General features: G+C 40.3%; 1 protein-coding gene across 2 annotated transcripts in view; it reads right to left on the bottom strand.

Moving 5' to 3' along the window:
* Window positions 1–22,315, bottom strand: part of ythdc2 (YTH domain containing 2) — a 162,854-nt gene that overhangs the window by 41,341 nt on the left and 99,198 nt on the right. For both annotated transcript variants that reach the window (XM_080046489.1, XM_080046490.1), the window contains exons 18-26: window positions 21,575–21,655; window positions 21,372–21,454; window positions 21,106–21,211; window positions 17,554–17,673; window positions 17,160–17,432; window positions 14,771–14,897; window positions 14,296–14,501; window positions 12,543–12,732; window positions 7,714–7,805 (exon numbers count right to left, since the gene is read on the bottom strand). In XM_080046489.1, the coding sequence (XP_079902615.1) occupies window positions 7,714–7,805; window positions 12,543–12,732; window positions 14,296–14,501; window positions 14,771–14,897; window positions 17,160–17,432; window positions 17,554–17,673; window positions 21,106–21,211; window positions 21,372–21,454; window positions 21,575–21,655 (1,278 nt within the window). The remainder of the gene's footprint in view (window positions 1–7,713; window positions 7,806–12,542; window positions 12,733–14,295; window positions 14,502–14,770; window positions 14,898–17,159; window positions 17,433–17,553; window positions 17,674–21,105; window positions 21,212–21,371; window positions 21,455–21,574; window positions 21,656–22,315) is intronic.

Here is a 22,315-nt window from a genome sequence, read left to right as displayed (position 1 = left end):
ACAAAGCCCCTTCACTATCAGCATGTCTTCTGTTTTCACGAGTTCAATGCGGTGAAATAAGAGGACAGAAAGCTTGTCATTTACAATATTTGTAACCCCAAGCTTACACCAACCGCTTTATGAACGTTAGTGGCATTAATTTTCGGTTTCAGTAAGGTTTTATGCATCAAATTGTACCGGAAATGCTATCTACTACTACCTTGTACCGCCAACTGCTGGCCTGGCATGCTTACTACATCGATTTCGTCCCGTTTCCTCTGAAAACATGTGCGCGGGTGAAGATGTCAGATAAATTGTGTCTGAACGGGGTTTCTTTTTTAAACTTACACTGTGAAAACTGTTACGTTTTCACAGTGTAAATAGCCCCTTAGTTTAGTGGTTTTTAAATGTGTTGGATTTTATTTACTTTATGTTAATAAATTACATGCATTTTCTTTTGTAACTAGAAGTTTCTGTCATTCATTTGTGTGAATATTATTGGGAAGTCCGCAACCAACAAGTACAAGGATTCTGTAGCCTTCAGTGTTAAGATCATATTACCAAATTTATAATAGTAATTATTTGATTACATTATTTTATGGAAATTATCATTGGGACTAGGATTTATTAATATTGATTTATTTAACTGAACATTAAATTAATCAACATTTGAGAATAAGTCATTGATTAAACGAGACAATTTGCTATTATTTTTCCATTCTTAAATGAATGGTGGTGCCCCTTTTCCGAAGGAGGGGAAGGATAAGTCTGAATGTGGTAATTTTAGACCAGTAAGCGTGTTGAACCAGGATTATAAAATCTTTACTCATATACAGTGTTGGGAATAACGCTGTTTAAGATAACGGCTTTAGGTAACGCCGTTCTTTTTTCAGTAACGGCGTAATCTAACTAATTACTTTTTCCGTCGTTACAACGCCGTTATCGTTACTGAACGTTAAATGCGGTGCGTTACTATGAATTGATTGAATAAACTGTGTAATCCGAAAGCACCCCTGGCTCCATACTACACAAACTGCTAGTAAGGAGACCGGTGGGTTAACAACAAGATAAACGATTGTTATTTCTTATAGCCTACTGTTTTAAGATGTGTTTTATTCAGTGTGGATGACATTATAACTGTCAGTTAGCGCCGTCACGTCAGTCAGCCGGAGCGCCTGTTTAGTGAAGTTTCTTTTTCTTTCTCTCTCTGTTGTGTGAGCGTGCGTGTTGCCGCAGTAACCACCTATCAATCCACGGTTGAAACGTGCTCTCCCTGAGTTTGTTTGCATCGCCCTTGTGAGTAAGTGCATGGAGTTTCATGATCTCTATACATTATAATTTAAGCACGTTATTAAACAGCCGCGATTCGCCGGTTGCAACAGCTGTTTAGCGTGTCATCATGAGCCGAATATTGCTACTGTTATTTTCCTGGGATCTGTATGCTGCTGTGCATGTTAAAGAAGGAAATAAACATAGGATAAATCCTTAATCCTCCTCTCATCGTCTCATGCTTCATAGTCTGACGTTTTTGGCCTTAAGTGGTGTTTTAGCCGACACCCCTGAAGTGAATCCAGTGATAGCAGATCAGCACGGTACATTCAGCAGTTTCCTCTACTACTTTTGTTGAGAACAAAATAGGCTAGGCCTACTTGAAGTGCAGGATAAATATACTTGCTGTCTGTTGATGTGCAATAAATATTGAAGGTTATGTAGCCTACAAGTAGGCCTACCTGTCTGTTCTACTCATTTCAACTGACTTGTGAAAACTGCTCAGAAAAATCCAAATTTGTTGACATACAGCAGCTTTTTTTTTTTTACAGTAGGCTAACGCAAATAGTTACTTTCCCTGGTAACTAGTTACTTCTATTATAAAATAATTCAGTTACTAAATCAGTTAATTTTTTAAACAAGTAGTGAGTAACTATAACTAATTACTTTTTTAAAGTAACGTTCCCAACACTGGTAATATACTAACCAAACGAATAGAGGGATTGTTGCCACAAATTATTAGCCTTGACCAGACGGGATTTATTTGAGAAAGACAGACTCAAGATAGCATCAGAAGGACATTACATGTAATTAACCATATAACGGAATATAATTTAGAAGCAGTATTAGTGGGGCTAGATGCAGAAAAAGCTTTTGATTGTGTAAATTGGTCTTTTTTGTATAGAGTTTTGGACAAATTTGGATTCCATAGTACCTTTATTAAAACAATACAAGCTCTCTACGATAGCCCAAGGGTGAGAATTAAAATAAATGGGGCTGTATCCACCTTCCGGTGGGGAAGTTATGCCACCCCTTGTTTCTAGAACAGTGGAAGAAATTGAAAATGTGACCACATATTTAAGAAGAGCCATCCATTTGACTCATCCTGTAAAGAAGGGAGAAACATGGAATAAGATAAAAGCACATTTAAGCTAAAAAAAAATGTTTTTTGCCTTTCAAAGTAAAATTTCCATGATCAAGGTTTTTTGATTATTGTGTCCGAACAATTATAGACAAGTTTGAAAACATTTGACACAAGTTTTAGTGCTTTAGTATGCTACACTTTTAGTCTATACAGTTAGCACAATGTCAGCCCTAAACTGCTGCATCATGCCTATTACCTAGGGGGCAAAACCCCTTTTTTTTGAAAAACAGACATGGAGCGTTGTAAAAGGTTGTTCACCAGAAATGATATCCAGGACCTTCCACGATCACAACCTGGGTGGACAACCTTGTCAACAAGCTGCTGGAAAGCTACAGCGGGCCGACATAGAGCAAATCAGAACCACTGTTTAAGCGAATGGGGGTGGGCTAATAGGGAATTTTTTAAACTTATATATATCATTATGAAACTTTGCAAGTTGATTACTGACATTAAAACAACAATTTTTTGTATTACAGTATTTTCCAAAAGGTTTGAATAAATATGAAAAATCATCAATATCTTAATAATGATGCGTAAATTTGCATATCTGCAAAGCCCCAAAATCTAGATGTTGGACAAAAACAAAGTCAATTTATTTTTAAATTTGGAAAACAAAACAAGTGTCCAACTGCCTGAAGCTTTTCCTAATCACAGTTCAAATTTGATCAATAACCCATAGAAAATTTATTTTTTACACTGTTTTTTCCAAGGGAATGTCTAGCCGTTTCCTAAAATACCAGCTGGAGACTCCAAAAGGACACTTTTGGTCCATGGCACATGAAATGTAACTGTGTAAAAAATGTATTTTCTATGGGTTATTGATCAAATTTGAACTGTGATTAGGAAAGGCTTCAGGCAGTTGGACACTTGTTTTGTTTTCAAAATTTAAAAACAAATTGACTTGGTTTTCTTCCAACATCTAGATTTTGGGGCTTTGCAGATATGCAAATTTTCGCATCATTAGTAAAATATTGATGATTTTTCATATTTATTTAAACATTTTGGAAAATACTGTAATACAAAAAGTTTTTGTTTTAATGTCAGTAATCAACTGGCAAAGTTTCATAATTATATCTATAAGTTTAAAAAATTCCCCATTAGCCCATCCCCATTCACCCCCATTCACTTAAACAGTGGTTCTGATTTGCTATGTCGGCCCGCTGTAGCTTTCCAGCAGCTTGTTGACAAGGTTGTCCACCCAGGTTGTGATCGTAGAAGGTCCTAGATGTCATTTTTGGTGAACAACCTTTTACAACGCTCCATGTCCATAAAATCACTTTGCCCCCTGGGTATATTATCCAAAATTCTGGGGTTGGGGTGATTTGTGCCAAAGGGCCTAGGTGAGTTATAAGTAAGTAAGTAAGTAAAATGTATTTATAAAAGCACATTTATGACAGTTTGCACTGTCCAAAGTGCTGTACATAGTGCATTCAGTAGGTAAACAATGAATGTAAAATAACAATAACAAAAATAAAAGACATAAAGCCCATACATCCACAAATATAAACAAATTTCGGTTTTTATTAGATACTTGGGGGTGAACATTCCAATAGATTTGACAAAATTGTTCTCACTTAACTATCTCCCCCTGAACAAAAATATTAGAGAAGACATAAGGAGATGGGACCTTATACCTTTTCTTAATTTCGGATCACGTGTGGAATCTGTCAAAATGGTTATTTTGCCGAAATTGTTGTACCTCAAATATCAAATATTTATTTCGGATCCTAAGTGCTGCTAGTAGAAAAGCTATTACTAGAAGTTGGTTAAAAACAGGAAAACCTACTGTGGAGGAATAAATTGACATTATCTATGATATTTTAAAAATGGAAAGGATTACTTTTGCTTTGAGACTGCAACAGGAAACTTTTTCGAAAATATGGGAAAGATGGATAACGTATGTCACCCCAATACGACCGTCATTTGTTTAAAGTGGATTTGTGTGTCCGGTTTGTTTTCTTTTTTTTCCCTCTGTGGAGGGCTTTATGTGTCACTGAGGTTTACCCCAACATGTTTGTTTATTTTATTTTGTTCTTGTTCTTATTTTACTATATTTAAAAAAAATTAGTGTATAATACAGTATCTATAAAGTCTTAATGGGTCCTTGCTCACTTTTGCACTGCTTACTGGGCCTTTGATACTTTTCTGTGGCTATAAATGTACATTTACAGACGGCTTAGTGAGAAGTATGATATGTATTATTATTGACTGTAATGTATGGACCTAGAAAATAACAATAAAAAAAAGAATAAAAAAATAAATAAAAAAAGATGAAGTAACTGCAGCGTCATTAAGTTCTGGGAAGTAGAAATAAATATCCTCTCCTAGAGGTGGTGCCACAGCCAGCTCATATTGCATTCACACTGTTGCCACAGTGGAGCCTTGGCCTACAACAAAATACATATCGTTGCCTTTTCTCTAATTGATTACACTTGATAGATGCAGTATCTATACCTTTTGTCAGCCATTGACACTAACGTTTTTTTCCCGCTAACCCACACAAAATAGATATGCTATATTTGCAATTGAGCAGCTGCGCGCGGCAGCCAGCAGCATCACGCTCTCTCTCTCTCTCTCTCGCTCTCTATCTCTATCTCTCTCACACACACAAACAGCCTGTGTGCGTGCAGTTTCGCTGTCTACGTTCCGGGAAACCGGCTCTATACGGACCTGGTTCCGCTATATTCAAAACCCAGAAATCAATAGGCCTAACGTTTGAGCTTATCGATACCGCTATGGAGTCCAGTAGGTCACATGATGTAATTTTAAATATTGAGTAGAGTCGGGTCATCTTCAACTAAAGTGTTGTACCTTCGACTGTGTTGAAGAAACTCCTTCAACCCGCTTCAACTCTGTCTCCAAAAAAAAAAAAAAAAAAAAACCCCGTCCACTGAGCCGCTGCAGACGGGCTCGCCACCGTCTCTTCATTCATTGAAAGCAGCGGTGATCAACAAACGAGAGACTGTTTAGCAAGTCCCTAAATCCATATTAAAATCTGCAGGATAATAACTAGTTAGCTTAAAAAAAAAATATCGCAAACGGTTCAAATGTGATGTGTTCAGGTCGGCTCAGTAAAATGATTATTAGGCACAGGTCAATAAAAGGACATCATGATGTGTTCAAATGTAACATCAAGAAAACAATTTTTTTAGTTTTTTGCGAGAAGCTTGAATAATACAGTTTGGGTGAAAAACTTGTTTCCCCAGCAATATAACATTATTAGTAGGCCTAAATATGGAATTATGACCTGTTTAAATTCCTATCCTTAGCTCTGCTAATCTTATAAGCAATTAAAGCAATAATACCAGTTCTCTTTTAACAAAATAATACAAAAGTATCAATAAAGATTTGGATTGTGGAGTCTTTCTAATGGTATCAATATGAAAAGAAATTAATGATCCCCCTCCTTACTTATAGTATAACCGGGCAATAGCTTTAACATGGTGGACGTTAATCATTTTGTGGCAGACGATCACTTTTTGGCACAATGTGACCGTTTTAAATAAGTAAAATAAGTTACATTTTTCTGAACACATGTGTGTGGAAGCTAACATTCAGCTTGACTCTGAGCTAGACTGAGTTATCTGAGACCCCCAAAACCAGGCCAGGTGCATGGCAAAAAGAGGCCCTTTCACGATGCTGCAGCAGGACCAAGCTCTTGGCTGTATGTGTGATGTCATGATATCTAGGCTTATATGAATTGTTGTTGGTTGTATGTGGTTAGGAAGAGACAAGTAAGCAGTGTTTGCATTTAAGAGATAAGGTTCGCTAAAATGTATATTTTAATAAGCATATAGGGGAAGGTGGGGTGATTTGTGCATTTTGGAAGTTGCAAAACCCCTTGTTTCTAGAAAACCGTGGAAGAAATTGGAAATGTGACCACATATTTAAGAAGAGCCATCCATTTGACTCATCCTGTAAAGAAGGGAGACACAAGGAATAAGATATAAGCACATTTAAGCTCAAAAAACTGTGTTTTGCCTTTCAAAGTAAAATTTCCATGATCAAGGTTTTTTGATTATTGTGTCTGAACAATTATAGACACGTTTGAAAACATTTGACACATGTTTTAGTGCTTTGGTATGCTACACTTTGAGTCTATATAGTTAGCACAATGTCAACCCTAAATTGCTGCATCATGCCTATTATCCAAAATTCTGGGGATGGGGTGATTTGTGCGCAAGGGCCTGGGTGAGTTATAAGTAAGTAAGTAAGTAAAATGTATTTATAAAAGCACATTTATGACAGTTTGCACTGTCCAAAGTGCTGTACATAGTGCATTCAGTAGGTAAACAATGAAGGTAAAATAACAATAACCAAAATAAAAGACGTAAAGCCCATACATCCACATAAACACAGATAGTAGTGCAGAGGTAAGTAAGTAGTGCAGAGGTTAATGGGGAGGAAACACCAGGGTGTACATATGGGTTTTGAGCCTTGATTTAAAGGCAGAAATGTAGGGGGAATCACATTTGTCAGGTGGCAGTTGGTTCCACAAGCACGGAGCAACTAGTGCAAAGTACATTTCTGAGAGTTGTGCCAGTGGCATGGCTGTATACGCTGGTCACCAAAAGAAAGTGATTGTCTACAGTAGCTCAGAAGAGAGTGACATCTCAATTCCACTTAACGACACCACTGATGAGAGTTCAGATGGCCAGAAAGATGATGATGGTGACTTTGTCATTGTGACACAATGACGCACAAATCACCCCACATAGTGGGGTGATTTGTGCGACAAGACAACTTTTTTTCCGAAAGCTATATTTCTTAAACAGTTTATTCCAGATCCAAAGTTTTTATTGCCAGGGATGCACAACATCCTGAAATATATGTACATATTTGAGTTGGAGACATAACTGTCAAGGCCTCACTTTAAAATCACTTTGAGTAAAAAGTTGCACAAATCACCCCACCTTCCCCTATCACTGTTTAAAATTATTATTATTATTTTTTTTTTTTTTGGGCAAGTCAACACGACATTCGGCAAGTACAACATTACCTGTACTTGCCCTATGGGCAAGTGCTTTTGTCTATTGTCAACCCCTGTTTTGTACTATTTTCACTGAAACTAAGATGTATCTATGTCCCTTAGTTTCTCATGTGAGGAGCTTTGATTTGAAGTCAATGTGCTGCAGAAGCACTTGGGCCCTGGCTGTGGAAACTCCCACCCATTATCCATGATCCAATAGATGTGAAATCCTGTTTAACCGCCTATCAGATGACAATGGTACACTGTTATATAGTGTGCCTTATGTCTTTGTCCAGTTTGACTCTGCTGAAGAAATGCTGCTCTGTTTACACTATGAATGCAGATTCATCACCTCTCTGTCCAGTTGGAAATGGAGCCAGTCATCAATCCTCATCTCAGCTAGTTCCTCTGACTCACTGTCACTGAGGTCCCCCAGTGGACTATCTGAAATAAACAACATGATATATACAGTATATCACAGATTAACACACAATTGATCTTTAACACAACAACAGGATTGGTTCTTTTGTGTTAAAATGACCATGTTTAAAATGAATAGATTTCAGCATTCATAATAACATTACAGTATTGCTGTTCTCTAATGCAACCTTACATACTCTAGACCAATACTTTTTAAGGGAAGAAAAACTTGTAAGTAACAGTCATTTGTCATTTCAATCCATAAAATTAAAAGGAGAAGTAAGTGATATGGCTCTTTTAGCTAACTTCCCGTCAGTGACTGCAGTTAGCAGTCCCCCTCTTGTCCCTATCACCACCACATGAATGTGCAGCCGTCTTCATCAGATAGTGCCGAAATGTTATCTGGCAATTACTGCAAAGCTGAATGACTGAGAGACCTGTGTTCTGAACCTTTAAAAATATTCTTTTGTTGCAAAGCTTGTCGGGTTTAACAAAACAATGTGTTGGTCTGGAGTTTTGAAAACTCTAAAACCTACACCTGGCCCTTAAGTTTGCTGTTCTTAAATTTGGCCCACATTTTGAAGTTCAGTTAGACCCCGTTTCCACTTGTCTTTAACATCTGGTTTTTGTGATTCGATCACATGAATAAAGCTCTAACTACAGGTGAAAACACTCTCAAGATGCATTGAGATCGGATCACAAAAACCACATTCGGAGGTGGTTTATGTCTCTTGTGTCCGATGTGTCCGCATTCATTTTGTAGTGGGAACACCAATGTGACTTTTGTCCACATTAGGGACCTCCTACTCAACTGCTGCCCCCTGCCTGAGCGGCAATACGTTGAAAATGCATCAATGGCGTTCATGCAGCTTTTATAGAAGCCTCATGAACGTTAGTTGCATCCGCCAGTATTGCAAATGTCAAGCTTTCAGTCCTCTGTTTTCATTTCACTGCGTATATCTGAAAACACGGAAATTGCTGCTATTGACTGGAGAGCTGCAAGGCAACAACTTCCTGTTCTTATCTGCTTAAAAATTAAAGTCATCTCGCGTTTGGCTAGTAACAGGCTTTTAATGTGAAGGCGCACAGGAAATATTCTGTTCGCACACGATGCAGTAACTGAACTGCATATAGAAAGCCGTGTAGACTACTGGTGGTGGTGACAAGAGTGTAGAGGCAGACGTTAGAAAAGCCGCCTGGCGAGCAACAATCTTTCACCAGCCAAAGCGGCGTAATAACTTACTCGCCTAAGAGTTTTTACTTTTATATACTATCTATGATATTAACCCGCATTTGGCGAGTGTTAATGTAGAGCCCTCTAAGCAGTGTTGTGCATCGCTCCTCCTTGTATCAAAAAAAGACAGTAGCCTATCTCGTCAACCTAGACTGGTAATTATCTTCGCATGTAATACATTTTAATAGCAAATGCGACTAAAACTGTGGCACTGTACAGCTCTGTATGTTTACTTGTTTGAACCCCACCGGTTAAAAACAGCAATGTAAACGGAAATTATGTACATGTTGATTTAAATACAGCGCGGGTAAATGGAATCGGATCACAAGTAGACAAAGAAGTCACATTTGAAAATACAAGTGTGTAGCCAACCCCGAGAATTCCATCCCCCACCTACTCCAGCTAATTAATTATTTTGGCGACGTCTCGGGTTACACCATAAACTGTCAAAAAAGTGAACTCTTGTCTTTAACAGCAGATCTGGACCCTATATTCCTAGCCAATACGCAGTTTAAAACAAATCTAGTCAGTATAAAGTACCTGGGCATTAAATTATCTAAAAACCCAAAGACACTTTTTAAGTAAAATTTTACGGAAAGATTGAACAAACTAAAGGAGAACATAGAGAAATGGAGAATATTACCGATCTCCCTTATTGGCCGTGTGAACACAGTCAAGATGGTCTCCCTGCCGAGATTTCTGTATCTATTTCAGAATGTGCCAATTTATATTTCCTAAATCTTACTTTAAGTCAATTTATTCTATTATAATGCCTTTCATTTGGGGATATAAAGCACATAGGATCTCAAAAGCCCATCTTCAGAAACCCAGGGAGCATGGCGGACTGGGGTTCCCATGTTTTTTACATTATTACTGGGCTGCCAATGCTAGAGTGATGGTGTATTGGCAATTTACATATGAAAAAGGCATCGGACTTGATCTGCCCCCCTGGTTGGCAATTGAAAAAAGCTTGGCCCCAAAAACTTCTCTTACTGCCCTCCTTTCTCTTCTCCCAGACCGCCTGCCTCCTTTAGAGGAGACCACTTTACCCTGTCCAACGGTCAGAGAACTTGGAACCAAATTAGGAAGGCCTGTGAACTACCGAGCACGACCATACATGCCCCAATCTGGCATAATCATGCCTTCCCCCCATCGTTCACAGATTCAGCATTCAGAGATTGGAGTCGGAAGGGAATAGTAACAGTTGAGAACCTTTATATAAATGGTCACTTTGCTTCATTTGATCAGCTAGTATCAAAATTTTCACTGTCGAAAACTCAATTCTTCAGTTGAGGAATTATGTCAGACAGAATATACCATCCTTTGAATCCCTGCCCGCAGATGATTCATTGTCCAAAACCTTACTGGGCTCACCAGAAGCTAAAAACCTGATTTCATCTTTTGTGGGAATATTTTTAGACGGGCAGGACAAATCTACTTTAAAAATAAAGCAAGCCTGGGAAAAAGACTTAAACATTGGAATAGCTGACGATGTCTGGGAGGGAGCGCTAAAAAGCATAAAATCCTGCTCTATAAACTCAAGGCTTCAGTTAATTCAATTTAAGGTCACACTTAGATTGCACTATTCTAAGGTTAAACTACATAACATTTTCCCAAATCTTTCACCTCTGTGTAACAGGTGTAAGATCGCCGAGGGTACACTTTCTCACCACTTTTGGGAATGTCCAAATCTTTACAACTTTTGGTGTCTTGTATTTCAATGGTATTCTAATGTTTTAAATGTTACTTTAACTTTGGAACCGCTCTGTTTGGACATTCCGCAGCCTTGGAAAAGCTGGACCATAATGCTCGCACAATCATGGTCTATGGCATGGTAATTGCTAAAAGATGTATTTTGAAACTGTGGAAATCTGACTTAGCCCCTCAGTTTGACACTTGGCTGAGGGAACTATTGGGCCCATATGGAGCCCAGTGCTGCAGCTAAAATGTCTGCCCCCTTGGTGCCACTTGCCCTGTCGGGTGCCCCTCCTGGGTCCTGCAGTGAAGAGATTATCACAATGAACATGTTAAATTTGCCCCAGTTTTGTTTTTGCTTTGTTTTGTTTGTATTTATAGCATATTTTCTTAATCATTCTGTCTTATTTATTTATTTATTTATTTCTATTTTTATTTTTTGTCTTTCTTGTCTGTTTATGTGAGGGAGGGGGGTGGGTGTTGTGTAAGTATTGTATGTGTCTACTTATTTAGTTTTTTGTCCGTATGTGAAAAAAAACTTGTAACACCACTAAAAGAAAAGTAAAAAAAAAAGAAAATACAAGTGTGAACACACGGACTGAGAGCTGTCCACTTGTAACCAGATTAAAAAAAATCTGATTTTAATCCCAGCTGGAAACAGGGTCTTAGGGTGTATTCACACTGGGAAAGTCCGCTAGTGCACTTGCTTTGGTCCAGACCAAATAGAGTTTTGATTTTTTTTGTTTGGTGTGGTCCACTTTCATATTGCCCCTTTTGCAAGTGAACCAGCATTACGAAGCAAAACCACACGTGATCTGAGGTCATTCATTCATTGGACAGACATTCTGGGGTGGAGAGAAACAGGAAGCACGAAGTTTAAACTGCGAAATATATATCATTGATATAATATGGGGCTAAAAATAATAAAATGGCCTACATCTAACCTATAAATAAAGAGGAAAAACATCAAATTATTGTTGTTTCATATGGTCATAATGTGTAGCCTTATGTCAATGCCACGTTATGTGGCTTGTAGCCTACGATGTGAAACATAATTTTTACTGTATTTTTGGTGCTGGATGCGCGTCACGCGAGAAGAATAGGCTCAAGCTGACACTCAGCTGATTAAGCTGTGTATCAGCTGGGTCGGCGCAGTTCAGCTCCAAACTGACACGGGGATAGTATTAACGGTCCCGTACATGGGAAGCAAAATAAAAACACACTTCTTGCGCAGCGTGAACCTGTTGGCACTGTGCGAGAGACGCTCCCCTCTCCTTCATCTGATCGCTGAACACATTCAGCATTTATATTGTTCTGGGCTCCCGGTCAAACCACAACTAATCTTCCTAATAATGGTGACAACAACACTTTCCCATAATGTGAAGCTGACGGCTATTTATTAAAAAAGAAAAGAAAGAAAAGGCACAGTGCCTCCTGCATTTGGGTCGGATCGAGTCCGAACAAATTCACACCACAAACGAACTGCAGCAGAGTGCGTTTGGAAACGCATCGAGACTACCTCTTCAGCTGGGTCTCGGAGCGTTTGTTTGGTCCGCACCCGAGTGCGATTGCTGTATTCACACCTGCCTGAAAGATGCGCACCGAAGGCAGAAGTGCATCTGAGTTCGTTTCAACCGAACTAAACACGGCATGTGTGAATACACCCTTAGTTGTACTGTGGTCATAAGGAGGCTCATACTATCAGCAATCAGCGGGCTGTGTCCTTATTCTTAGTAGGAAGTTAGACATGTTCTCTATGGATGGTTGGTGCCACACGGCTGTTATTTCTTCAGTTAAACACACTTTGAAATGATGTTATTTGACTTGTTTACCAGTAGCCTTTTGTCCAGCAGGTTCCTGCAGAGCAGAGCTGGGTAGTTTAGCACAACCTCCAAATATAGCCACGGTGACAGGAGTGACTATGGAGCAGCAGCGGACACTGGCCATCCGGTGGCCTCGGCTCATCTCATCGTAGATCAACCAGTCTGTGGGAAGGGCCGGCACTGATTTGGCTGTGCTGTTCTAAACGGCAAAACCACAAACAGTCATGCAACTCAAATCTTTTTTTTTGCACTCTGTCTTCTTATCGATAAATAACCGGTGATACAAAGTAAACTAGAACTGCAAGCAGTTGTCAACGGGGGCCAAGCCTCCCACGCGAGTCGGGAAAGGGCGCCGTCATCCGCGGCGCCGGCCCCTCGCTTCACGGAATCCGGGGATGTAAAGTTTTTGAATGTGGGATGTTTGGTTTGGGAGTTATAGACCAAAAGGCAAAACAATTGCAGAGGAAGATGCTCAAGTGGATGTATACTTTTTGTGTTTTTGGCACCCCCTTTTGGCGGGATTTTCAATAATTTTTTGAGGATGTTCGTTAAGACAGTACGACCATATTTCTAAAATGTTGTCTTGATACGATGTATAGTTTTGGATTTATGATCACTTACGTACAAGGTATTACAAGGAAGCTAATCGGCGAATCTTTAAAGCGCTACAATTTGGTCTTCCGATGGTCGTAGATAAATTCTTTATACAGCTTTTGCTCGTGGGAGGCGGTAGAGTATAATGCTTTTGGTTTCATCCAAATCGGGCAAAAACTGTAGGAGGAGTATGTTTTGGTGACTGACAGGTTTTGCGACGTAGCATAAATACGCAAATGGGCGTGGCCTATCTCAAAAGATGCAGCTGACTTGTGGGCATCTGTGGATATTCTCTGACTGTCGGACATTCGGTGTGGGAGTTATAGCCCCAGACGCGTTTTCCTTTGTTGTAGCGCCACCTAGTGGCCAGCATGTCTGAATTTTTTCGTCTGCGTATCAGGCACGGACCTGGATCTAGTCATGCAAGTGGCATGTCCCAACCCTTTACGGTTTGGCCTGCAGCACCAGTTTTACGTGTGGAAGAATAAAAAGAAGAAGAAATGTTCCATATCGAAAAATCAAATCTTTAAAGCGCTACCATTTGGTCTTCCGATGGTCGTAAAAAAAATCTTTATACAACTTTTGCTCGTGGGAGCCGGTAGAGCATAATGCTTTTGGTTTTATCCAAATTGGGCAAAAACTGTAGGAGGAGTATGTTTTGGTGACTGACACAGGTTTTGCGATGTAGCGAAAAATCTATATATACGCAAATGGGTGTGACTTGTGTGAATCTGTGGGTATAAAGTGTTTGACTGTCGGAGGTTCGGTGTGGGAGTTATGCACGTTTTTCTCGTTTGTCATTACGGTTTGGGCTGCAGCACCAGTTTACGCATGGAAGAATAATAAAAGTCCCAGCAAAAACAATAGGGTTCCCTGCCCAGCAGGGCTATAGAACCGCGTTGCTCTGCAAAACGTGGTCCCAGGCCCTTCTCGGGCTTGGCCCCCTAATGAGGAAAAAACACACATGTGTAACTGTACTTTAAAATAAGCTTAATATAAGAAACGTATATATATGCTGAAATACTATATCTTTACGATATATGGGTCATTAATAATTGTGACAACTAGGTGCAGAAATGGATCCTGCCCTGCTGTAAAAGGTGTGACTGGTGTGGGCACTGCTTAGTCGATAGAAGGTACATAGGAATCAAATTATCTGTCTTCCTACCTCCTTGAATTGGGACTGGCTCAGAATAGATGTGGGATGAAAGTGGACCTTCTTCTCTTTGCTGCTGGAGATCATGGAGGTCTCCTGGTTGACATGGATGAGGTTTGGATACATGCCGGCCACCAGCGCTGCCTTCACCACGGCCCAGTTCTCAGAGTTCAGATTCACATCGCGGATATCACTGCCCCCACGTGCACGCACAAAACCTGGCGGGCCGTTAACAATGTTACTATTCATATATTTAATGATTAATTCAACAAAAACTATTGAAATTAGAATTCCCCATGACCAATTGTTTTCTCTCCCTGATCCAAGTCCTTAAAAAAACTTAATGCAGACTTCAATATTTTTATTCTTATATGAATTATTTGCTAATTATTGGTAGTGATTTTTGTAGAAGTTTAAGGGTGATGTGATGACATCTGGAAACAATGGGCAATAACAGGCAGTTTGGCAGCTGGCGGAGTGAACTGACCAATAGCGCGAAGCTGTCCCAGCAGCTGTGTCCTCATGCCCAGAATCATGTCCATGGTGGCCTGCGACAGGAAGTTCTTCTCACAGAAAGATCTCTCCCAGCTGTCACTGCGGGCCTTCTGCCAGGCCTGTCAGAAGGAGGAGAGGATAGAATGGATACCTTTATTATTTCTTGCCAAATATCTGAATATTGCTTTTTTTTTTGCACAGCTCTTTAAAAAAATCCATAACATATCAACTCCATCAAAACCTCATATCTCCTCCCAGATTTTTGTCTCTATCGACAAACTTCCAAAACATCACCAGACTGTCCTCCACAAACATCCTCCCAGATTTTTTTATAAATATTAAGCCCACAGTGCATTAAAAAAAACAAATTCACAACATTCAGAGGTGACTGTATATTTTGGTGTGCAAAAGTTTATCACAAAAAGTGAAATTATTCTAAATGCTTGAGTTGTATCTTCATCTAAGCCATAAGGTCAATGGAAAACGGTTCAGTTTTTTAAATATAGACGGAAAATGTCCCCACTGTTGGACCAATAAAAGATTATCTTATCTTATCATAAAGGCAGAGTAGGCCTTAACTGTACCTTGCATTATTGGCCCCATTTGTCATTATTTACTAGCCTGACTTTATATTACACTAGAAATGCACGGGTACATTTGAATAGGCAGCAATTAAGAGAACGCTGGTGCTTCTAGTGTTAAATAAATGTTTCGGCCGAGAAACATTTCTTACAATGTTTTATTCGTAAAGACTGCAATACGTTTTATAATATAGTGTTGTCACACAGCTGCGCATGAAATGAGCAGGAAATGGAAAATCGAACTCTGAGCAATTGATTTCAGCAGTGTACGAACGACGTAAAGAGTGTTTCTCCTAAGAGACCGTTCGGGAAACAACTTTGGTAAGTCATAACGTAGGGGTCTTCGTAGCGTGCTAAGAGAGGACGTTATCGGGAGACCGGGTCCTGATTGGTTGTAGTGCTATCCAATTGCGTGCAGTGGTATTTGAAATGCACGCGTAGGTGCCGCCCCTAGAGTTGGGAAGGTCTATTGTTCGTGGACAGACCAAGCCCCAACCTCAGCGATTTTTACCAGCATCCAATAAGGAAGTGACCAAAATTGTAGTAGACCGGAAGGGCCACTGGGGGTGGAACCAAGACTGAGCAATTTTTCTTTGACTCACTTGTTAGACAGGCCGTTTTCAAAGTCTTATTAAACCTATTTACAGCCAGGTCCACAAAACCATTTTAGTCTGTATGTTTAGGTCATATCTCCATGACAACATAGCCTGGCTCTGCCCGCCCGCCTACTTCCGCCCAAATTTCTTTTTCCCTTCAGTAGTCAGTCTGGTGCTGGGGCGTATTAGTGGGATTTTGCTCGAACAAATTTCTGAGTGTCCAATCAGCAAACAGAGGAAGTGGCTGAGAACGATGACGTCGAAGTCGCGCTCCAGTTTCAGTTGAATAATGCGTTCCTTTACACTCGGAACTCGGACATTTCCGACATGGTAGTTCCAAGTTCCGACCTGTCTGTGTTCCAGTGCATCTGCTCGGGAAAGTATGGACGCCTACAACCTTTCTCATCCAAATAACTAAACGTTAGGCTCTAGCAAGTTACCGTTGCCAGGTACCGGTAGATCCATAGACTACAATATGTAGTGAAGTCGGAAATTTCCGAGTTCCCTGAACGCACCGTCAGAAGCCGGCTCACGACCAAACGTTATGCGATTGGTTGGCTAATCCAGAGTGGCACTGAGCAGATCCAATAGTTTTAAACTTCAATAGACACCCACCTCTAAGTGAGTGAACGTTTGCCAATTACAGCACTTCCAGACCTTCTGTACAAATGAAATGAAGTACGATGGTCTGGTAGCACCAGGCTAATGACAGCACTGAGGGGGGTGAATTTTTTTTTATTCTTTTGGAGGTTAAAATGTATTGGCACAATCTCTTGGGTGACAGTTCTCCGCCCGTTGTCCCTCACTTTGCCTCGGAGGTATACATCAGCTAGATGGGCGTATCTCCCTCCCCCCGACGTGAGGCGGAGTAAAAATCTCACAAGATGGCGACACGCATAAACCAGGATTATTGGATGCCGTGTGAATAACTGAGGTCAGCGCGGATGATACATCCATATTATATACTATCTATGGGACCTATATCATTCTAGATCTGGGTCTGGATTTCCAGGCTAATCAGTCACGTCTTTGATATCAAAAATATTTTTTTCTTCTTACCTGCTATTTTAAATCATTCTCCAAGTTATTACATGTATTGTGACCACTTGGGGGTCCAAATTCCAAGGCTTACATTCCCCATCAAACTAATCATTTGACCTTATTCAGCCCAAAACACCTATCTCTTATATGGAAGGCAGTGTACCTGGAATGCTCTCAGGAGGGCCATGTGGTCGCTGAAGGTGTTGGCAGTGAAACGTTTACGGCAGTGGAGAGCTGCTCTTTTGTGAGAGCCCTGGGCAGGGAGGACAAAAGGGTCCCGATAGGCCAGTGTACAGGCAATGGTTAGAATGGGGTCCAGACACTTCAGCACCACAGCACACAGAACCATCTTGCCCAAGTGGGGCTCTACAGGTAGATCAGCCAGGTGGTAGCCGAGATCAGTCAGGTCTTCATACTGGTCCATAGCATCTATTGTCTGAAGAGACAATACTAATTCAATGACGTATTGCTGGAATACTTAATGTGGATTTGTAGAAGTGCATTGTGTCAGAGATCAGAATGAAAGGAGGTACATAGTAGAACTTGTCAGCACTTACCTTTAGCATCTGTACAGCGTTCCGGATGGCATGTGCAGGAGGAGGCTGTGGCGCTTTGGACAAGAACTCAGCTACTGGACAAGCGGAGGGAGCCAACAACTTGGTCTGCAGACATAGTTCCTTAAACACAACATAACATAGTATCGCTATGATGTCTTCTGCATTTTGAAGTTGCACTGTGCTCATCAAAATCTCACAAATTTTGTTTAAAATTACAAACTAATCTGATACCAACAGCAATGTACTTTCTCTTCCTATTATGTGCTGACTTTCAAGCCAGGCTGAGATGTTATGGCCAGGACATCAAGCTAGGGGAGGCTTATGCCTCTTTTCCACCAAGCAGAGAGGCTCAGTTTGGTGCGGCTCAGTCCGTTTATTTCGGCGTTTCCATTGCCAAAAGTTGGCTAGGGTCCCAAAATAAGCGAGCTGAGCCATTCTGAGCCTCTCCCATTTTCGGTACTCCTCCGTTGGGGTACCAGCCGTCTGAAAGGGTGCCGAAAAGGTGGAGCTACACACTGCCGTTCGTTGATTGGTTGAAAGAATAAGTTCCTAGTTAAACCGCAGTGTGTAGTCACCTCGCAAGAGTGAAGAGAGTCTTGTTTAGCGAGATATGTCTGCGCAGCACTCGGTTTATTGTGTGGTGTTTTTCCTCTTCATTAAATTAACCAGTGGGCTACACTTTGTCCCGTTGCTACGATTTCACCATAGTTACGTAGCTGCCACTGCCAGCACTGATCACTCACTGTCTCTGTTCCGGGCTGTCTCTGTGCATTTACCGGCGTAATACGCTCACAACAAAGGGGGAATAAATATAGGAGCTGCTGGTTTGGCCAAGCAAAAACAAGAGATCGCTGGCTTTCCATTCCACGGCCCCATACTCTGATCCAAATTCTGGGGGCGGATATCCCTACCTAAAGGAAAGGGTCATAAACCCCGCCTACCTAAAACTGTCCTGATCTGAGCCACACTGACCCGAGCCACTCTGCTCGGTGGAAACGAGGCATTATATTCAAGACTCTTGGGTCCTATTTGAATCAAGCCAGAGCAAAGTGGCATGTCCGGGGAGCAAGGACTTTGGCTATTTTGGTTCATGTAGGTGGAGCAGTGCAAAGTGTAAAAGAGTTTGGTTGAGGTATGGCAGGGATAGGTATTTAAACAGTTCATAAATACAACATTGTTTGGTTAAGATGTTCATAAGATCTTAATTCTATCTCAAAAGAAAAACGCTGAAGAAAAGCTGAAGAAACTGCAAAAAAAAGTTGGAGAACAGGCTGTGACGCCAGAGATAAGTTCTCAAATCAGAGATCAAACAATCACCGGGCGTGTTTGGTGTTTTTATTGAATTAAGGTACTTTTTGTTTTGTTTAATATCATTGTTTTTTTAGGGCTTTCAAATGATTCATTGTTTTAATCGTTAATAATCACTGAATTTCAATAATTAATTTCGACTAATCACATTTGTTATCGTATGTTGTTCAGTGTTTCCCCTAGAATTTTTTTAGGCCCGGTGGTAAGAGCTGATAAAGAGTATGCGCGCCGCGTGCATACCAAATTTCTAGAAGAAATTGACCAAAACAAACCCCATTTGGGATGAGCCTCTTTTGACAGCCCGTTATAAATTAGGGCATAGGGTTATACTTTCACATTTATCAGTACGTTTGTACATGTGGTGTTTCTCACAGGATAGATCCTGCTGGGTGAGAATGGACCTTCTAGGGGGGTCTGGGGGGTCATCCCCCTGCAGAAGAAACCTTATCCTTTTAAAGTTAAATACATCAATCTGGTGCACTTTGAGAGGCGAAATCTGTTTAATTCTGTGCTCTGTAAACAACTGTCATATATGTCCTGCCTATATCTATTCTGTAATAATTTGGAGACACAAGCCACGTAAACTATTGAAGAAAAACAAGTGGATTTCAATAAATAAAACAATAAACACTAAGATGTAATATAGACAGGTCCTGTCTAGTACTCATTTCTGGAATAATCTGAATCACCTCACCTTGAAGCTAGACTACTGTAACGTTTTTTTTAATTTATTTTTTATGCAAATGCCTTGTTGAAAATTAATTAATTAACATAGGCTACACATCATGATTAGCCTATCAACATGTGTGCTACATAAGGCAACTTCCCTATTCCGACCATTATATTTCATCTAGCCTATTTCTCAATTTAAAACATAAAAATAAAGTAGGCCTAGCATTGAAAATACAAAAAAATAAAGCTTGTAGGCCTAATATGGCCTACTGTTTTCAAGATAACTTAACAGTTAAAACAATAAATAAATTAATATGTCCCCTGAAAATAAATGAATGCTTTTCTGAGAAGAATGCCAAAGGCAGTAGCAGTGAGGCACTTCTGTAAACTTACTGAAACGAGTGCATGCCGTTTTTTCTGCGCTGTCTCTGCTGTTGATACAGATTGGTTGTGTTGCCACGGCGACGTAGCGATTTTAACTTTCTTGTTTGCTGAAAAAAACTTTCAGATAATTTATTGTACTATGCTGATGTTCAGCTAATCTCACAATGGCCTATTTTTAAAAAAGAGCTGCAGCTCCCCTCGTAAATATACAATCTTTGAGCTCCCCCCGCCCCCTGTCCGGAAGCGAAGCCAGATACGCCTCGCCCTCTGTCTGTCAGGGCCGTGGACCAATAAGAAATAGGGGGTGTGGGCTGCACAGTGGAAGCTTCTGGCTTTCCAGTTTGTGAGGTCAGAAACGAGGAGAATTCTGACTGGAGTATATTGGGGGGGAGGGGTGGGGGTTTCAGAAAGGGGGAGAGTGAGAAAAGGAGAGATTGTTATTTTTTTAAATATTTTGGCAGTCTCTAAGCACACCGTGGACCCATGGATATGTTAGAACACATTTAAAAAGTGCATTTAGCATAATATGTAACCTTTAATATCTCAATAGAGCAGGCGCTGGTTTTATTTTCGCCACTAGTTCAACGTCATGCTCCTGCTCATTGGCTTCCGTGTCTAACAAGTGCGCACCGAATGCACATGCGCATCGTGCCGCGCACAGAACATACACACACGCAGACACCACACACAGATCAGCTGATGGGATGATCAAACGAGAGGTTGTAAAGACAGGCGAGGGGTAGACCGACAGTGCCGCGCAGACGCTCGCAAATGATTATTACGGAATCAATCAATCAATTAATTTTTTTTTTTTTTTTTTTTTTTTTTTTTTAAGTCAGGCTGCTGTTGGCCTGGCGGGGGGTCCCGTTGGCCTGGCGGGCCCGCCAAGCCTGTATAATGGTAGGGGAAACACTGTTGTTGGCTCAGCACATTGGGACAATTTTTTAGATGTATTCTTGTGAAATACAATATGAAATCAACACTGAGTGTTTTATTGTGAAAATATACTGCATGTGTTAATGTTGTTTTGGTGTCTTGACTTCCTATCTTGTTGATCTGTTCTGTGCTGAATTGATGCTCCATGCTCATGCCCATGGTATCGGGCAAAAATAGAAAAGTTTGTTTGCAGAAAAGAAAGAAAAAAAGGACAAGAATGAGAGTTTGAGTGAGGGTGTGCATGGGTCCTACCTGCAGTGGCATTCGCAGGAGCTGTGGAACTTGGAACTCCAGCATGTTGTTGAAGCGGAGTTTACTGAAGAGGTGGAAGCAAACCCCTGGTCTGCAGCGCCCAGCTCTGTGGACACAGTCATAACATTATACCAACAGCTTTATATCTGGAGGTAAAAACTGATATTAACAGTAACAGAGGTTTTCACATGTCAGAAATCCAGCATATCAGATGAGATATAATACTGAGCATATGTTGAGGTTAGAAATTCAGAATGTGGCGTTACCTTCCCTTCCGTTGAAGAGCGCTGGCTTTTGAGATCCAAACCGTCTTTAACATGGAGACATGACTAAGGGTATCAAAGGATTTCTTTAAACAGAAAAGACATGTAGAAGTTAATTACGGGACTCAGATTTGTGAAATTCTATGAATTGTCAGACTTTTTGATATTCTTAAATTGTAATTTAAACTCCTTAGCTGTGACAGTACCTCTTTGACCTTTCCTGAATCAATGACAAAGACCACATCGTTGATCGTGATGCTAGTCTCAGCAATGTTGGTAGAAAGAATCTGAAAGAGAAAAATTACTTATAGTATTTATAGTAAAATTACTTACGCATCCTGTGCGTCAATGAGCCCTGGCTCGGCATATCCACATTACAGGCACCACATGTGGACTAATGTTAAGTCCAAATTCACTCACCATATGAAGGGGGAAAAGAGACTGGTATGTTTTTATCTACAAGGCGATCTTAGGTAAACTCCCTTGTTATTTATCATTGTATATGTCCAGAAAATGTGTCCCCCATGCGTTAAGGTCTCAGGTGCTTATGACTGTTCCTCAAGCTCGTACAGAGCTGGGTAAAACAGCTTTTAAGTTTTTTGCGCCGTCTTCATGGAATAACCTGCAGAAGCAGCTCAAGCTTCAGGACCTAGTAACTCATAACTAATTTAAGGCTGTTATGAGTTGGACTCAATCGAAAATTGGGAATGTTCTGTCAATAATCTTATTTTTATTTTTATGTTTTACAACTGTACTTAATATTGAACTTGTATTTTGTATTGTGTTTTATGTGTAACTGTGTTCTGCTGTCCATCTTGGCCCTACGGGTCTCTCTTGAAAAAGAGATTTTAATCTCAATTAGACTAACCTGGTTAAATAAAGAATAAATAAAGAGGGAGGAAAGGCAATGCATGGGTTTGTTTGTTTGTTTGTTTGTTTGTTTGTGT

Source organism: Ammodytes marinus, assembly GCF_949987685.1.
Source record: "Ammodytes marinus genome assembly, chromosome: 18".
Classification (NCBI taxonomy): domain Eukaryota; kingdom Metazoa; phylum Chordata; class Actinopteri; order Uranoscopiformes; family Ammodytidae; genus Ammodytes; species Ammodytes marinus.
Note: the sequence above shows the minus strand (reverse complement) of the source record. Positions and strands in the feature narration are given on the sequence as shown.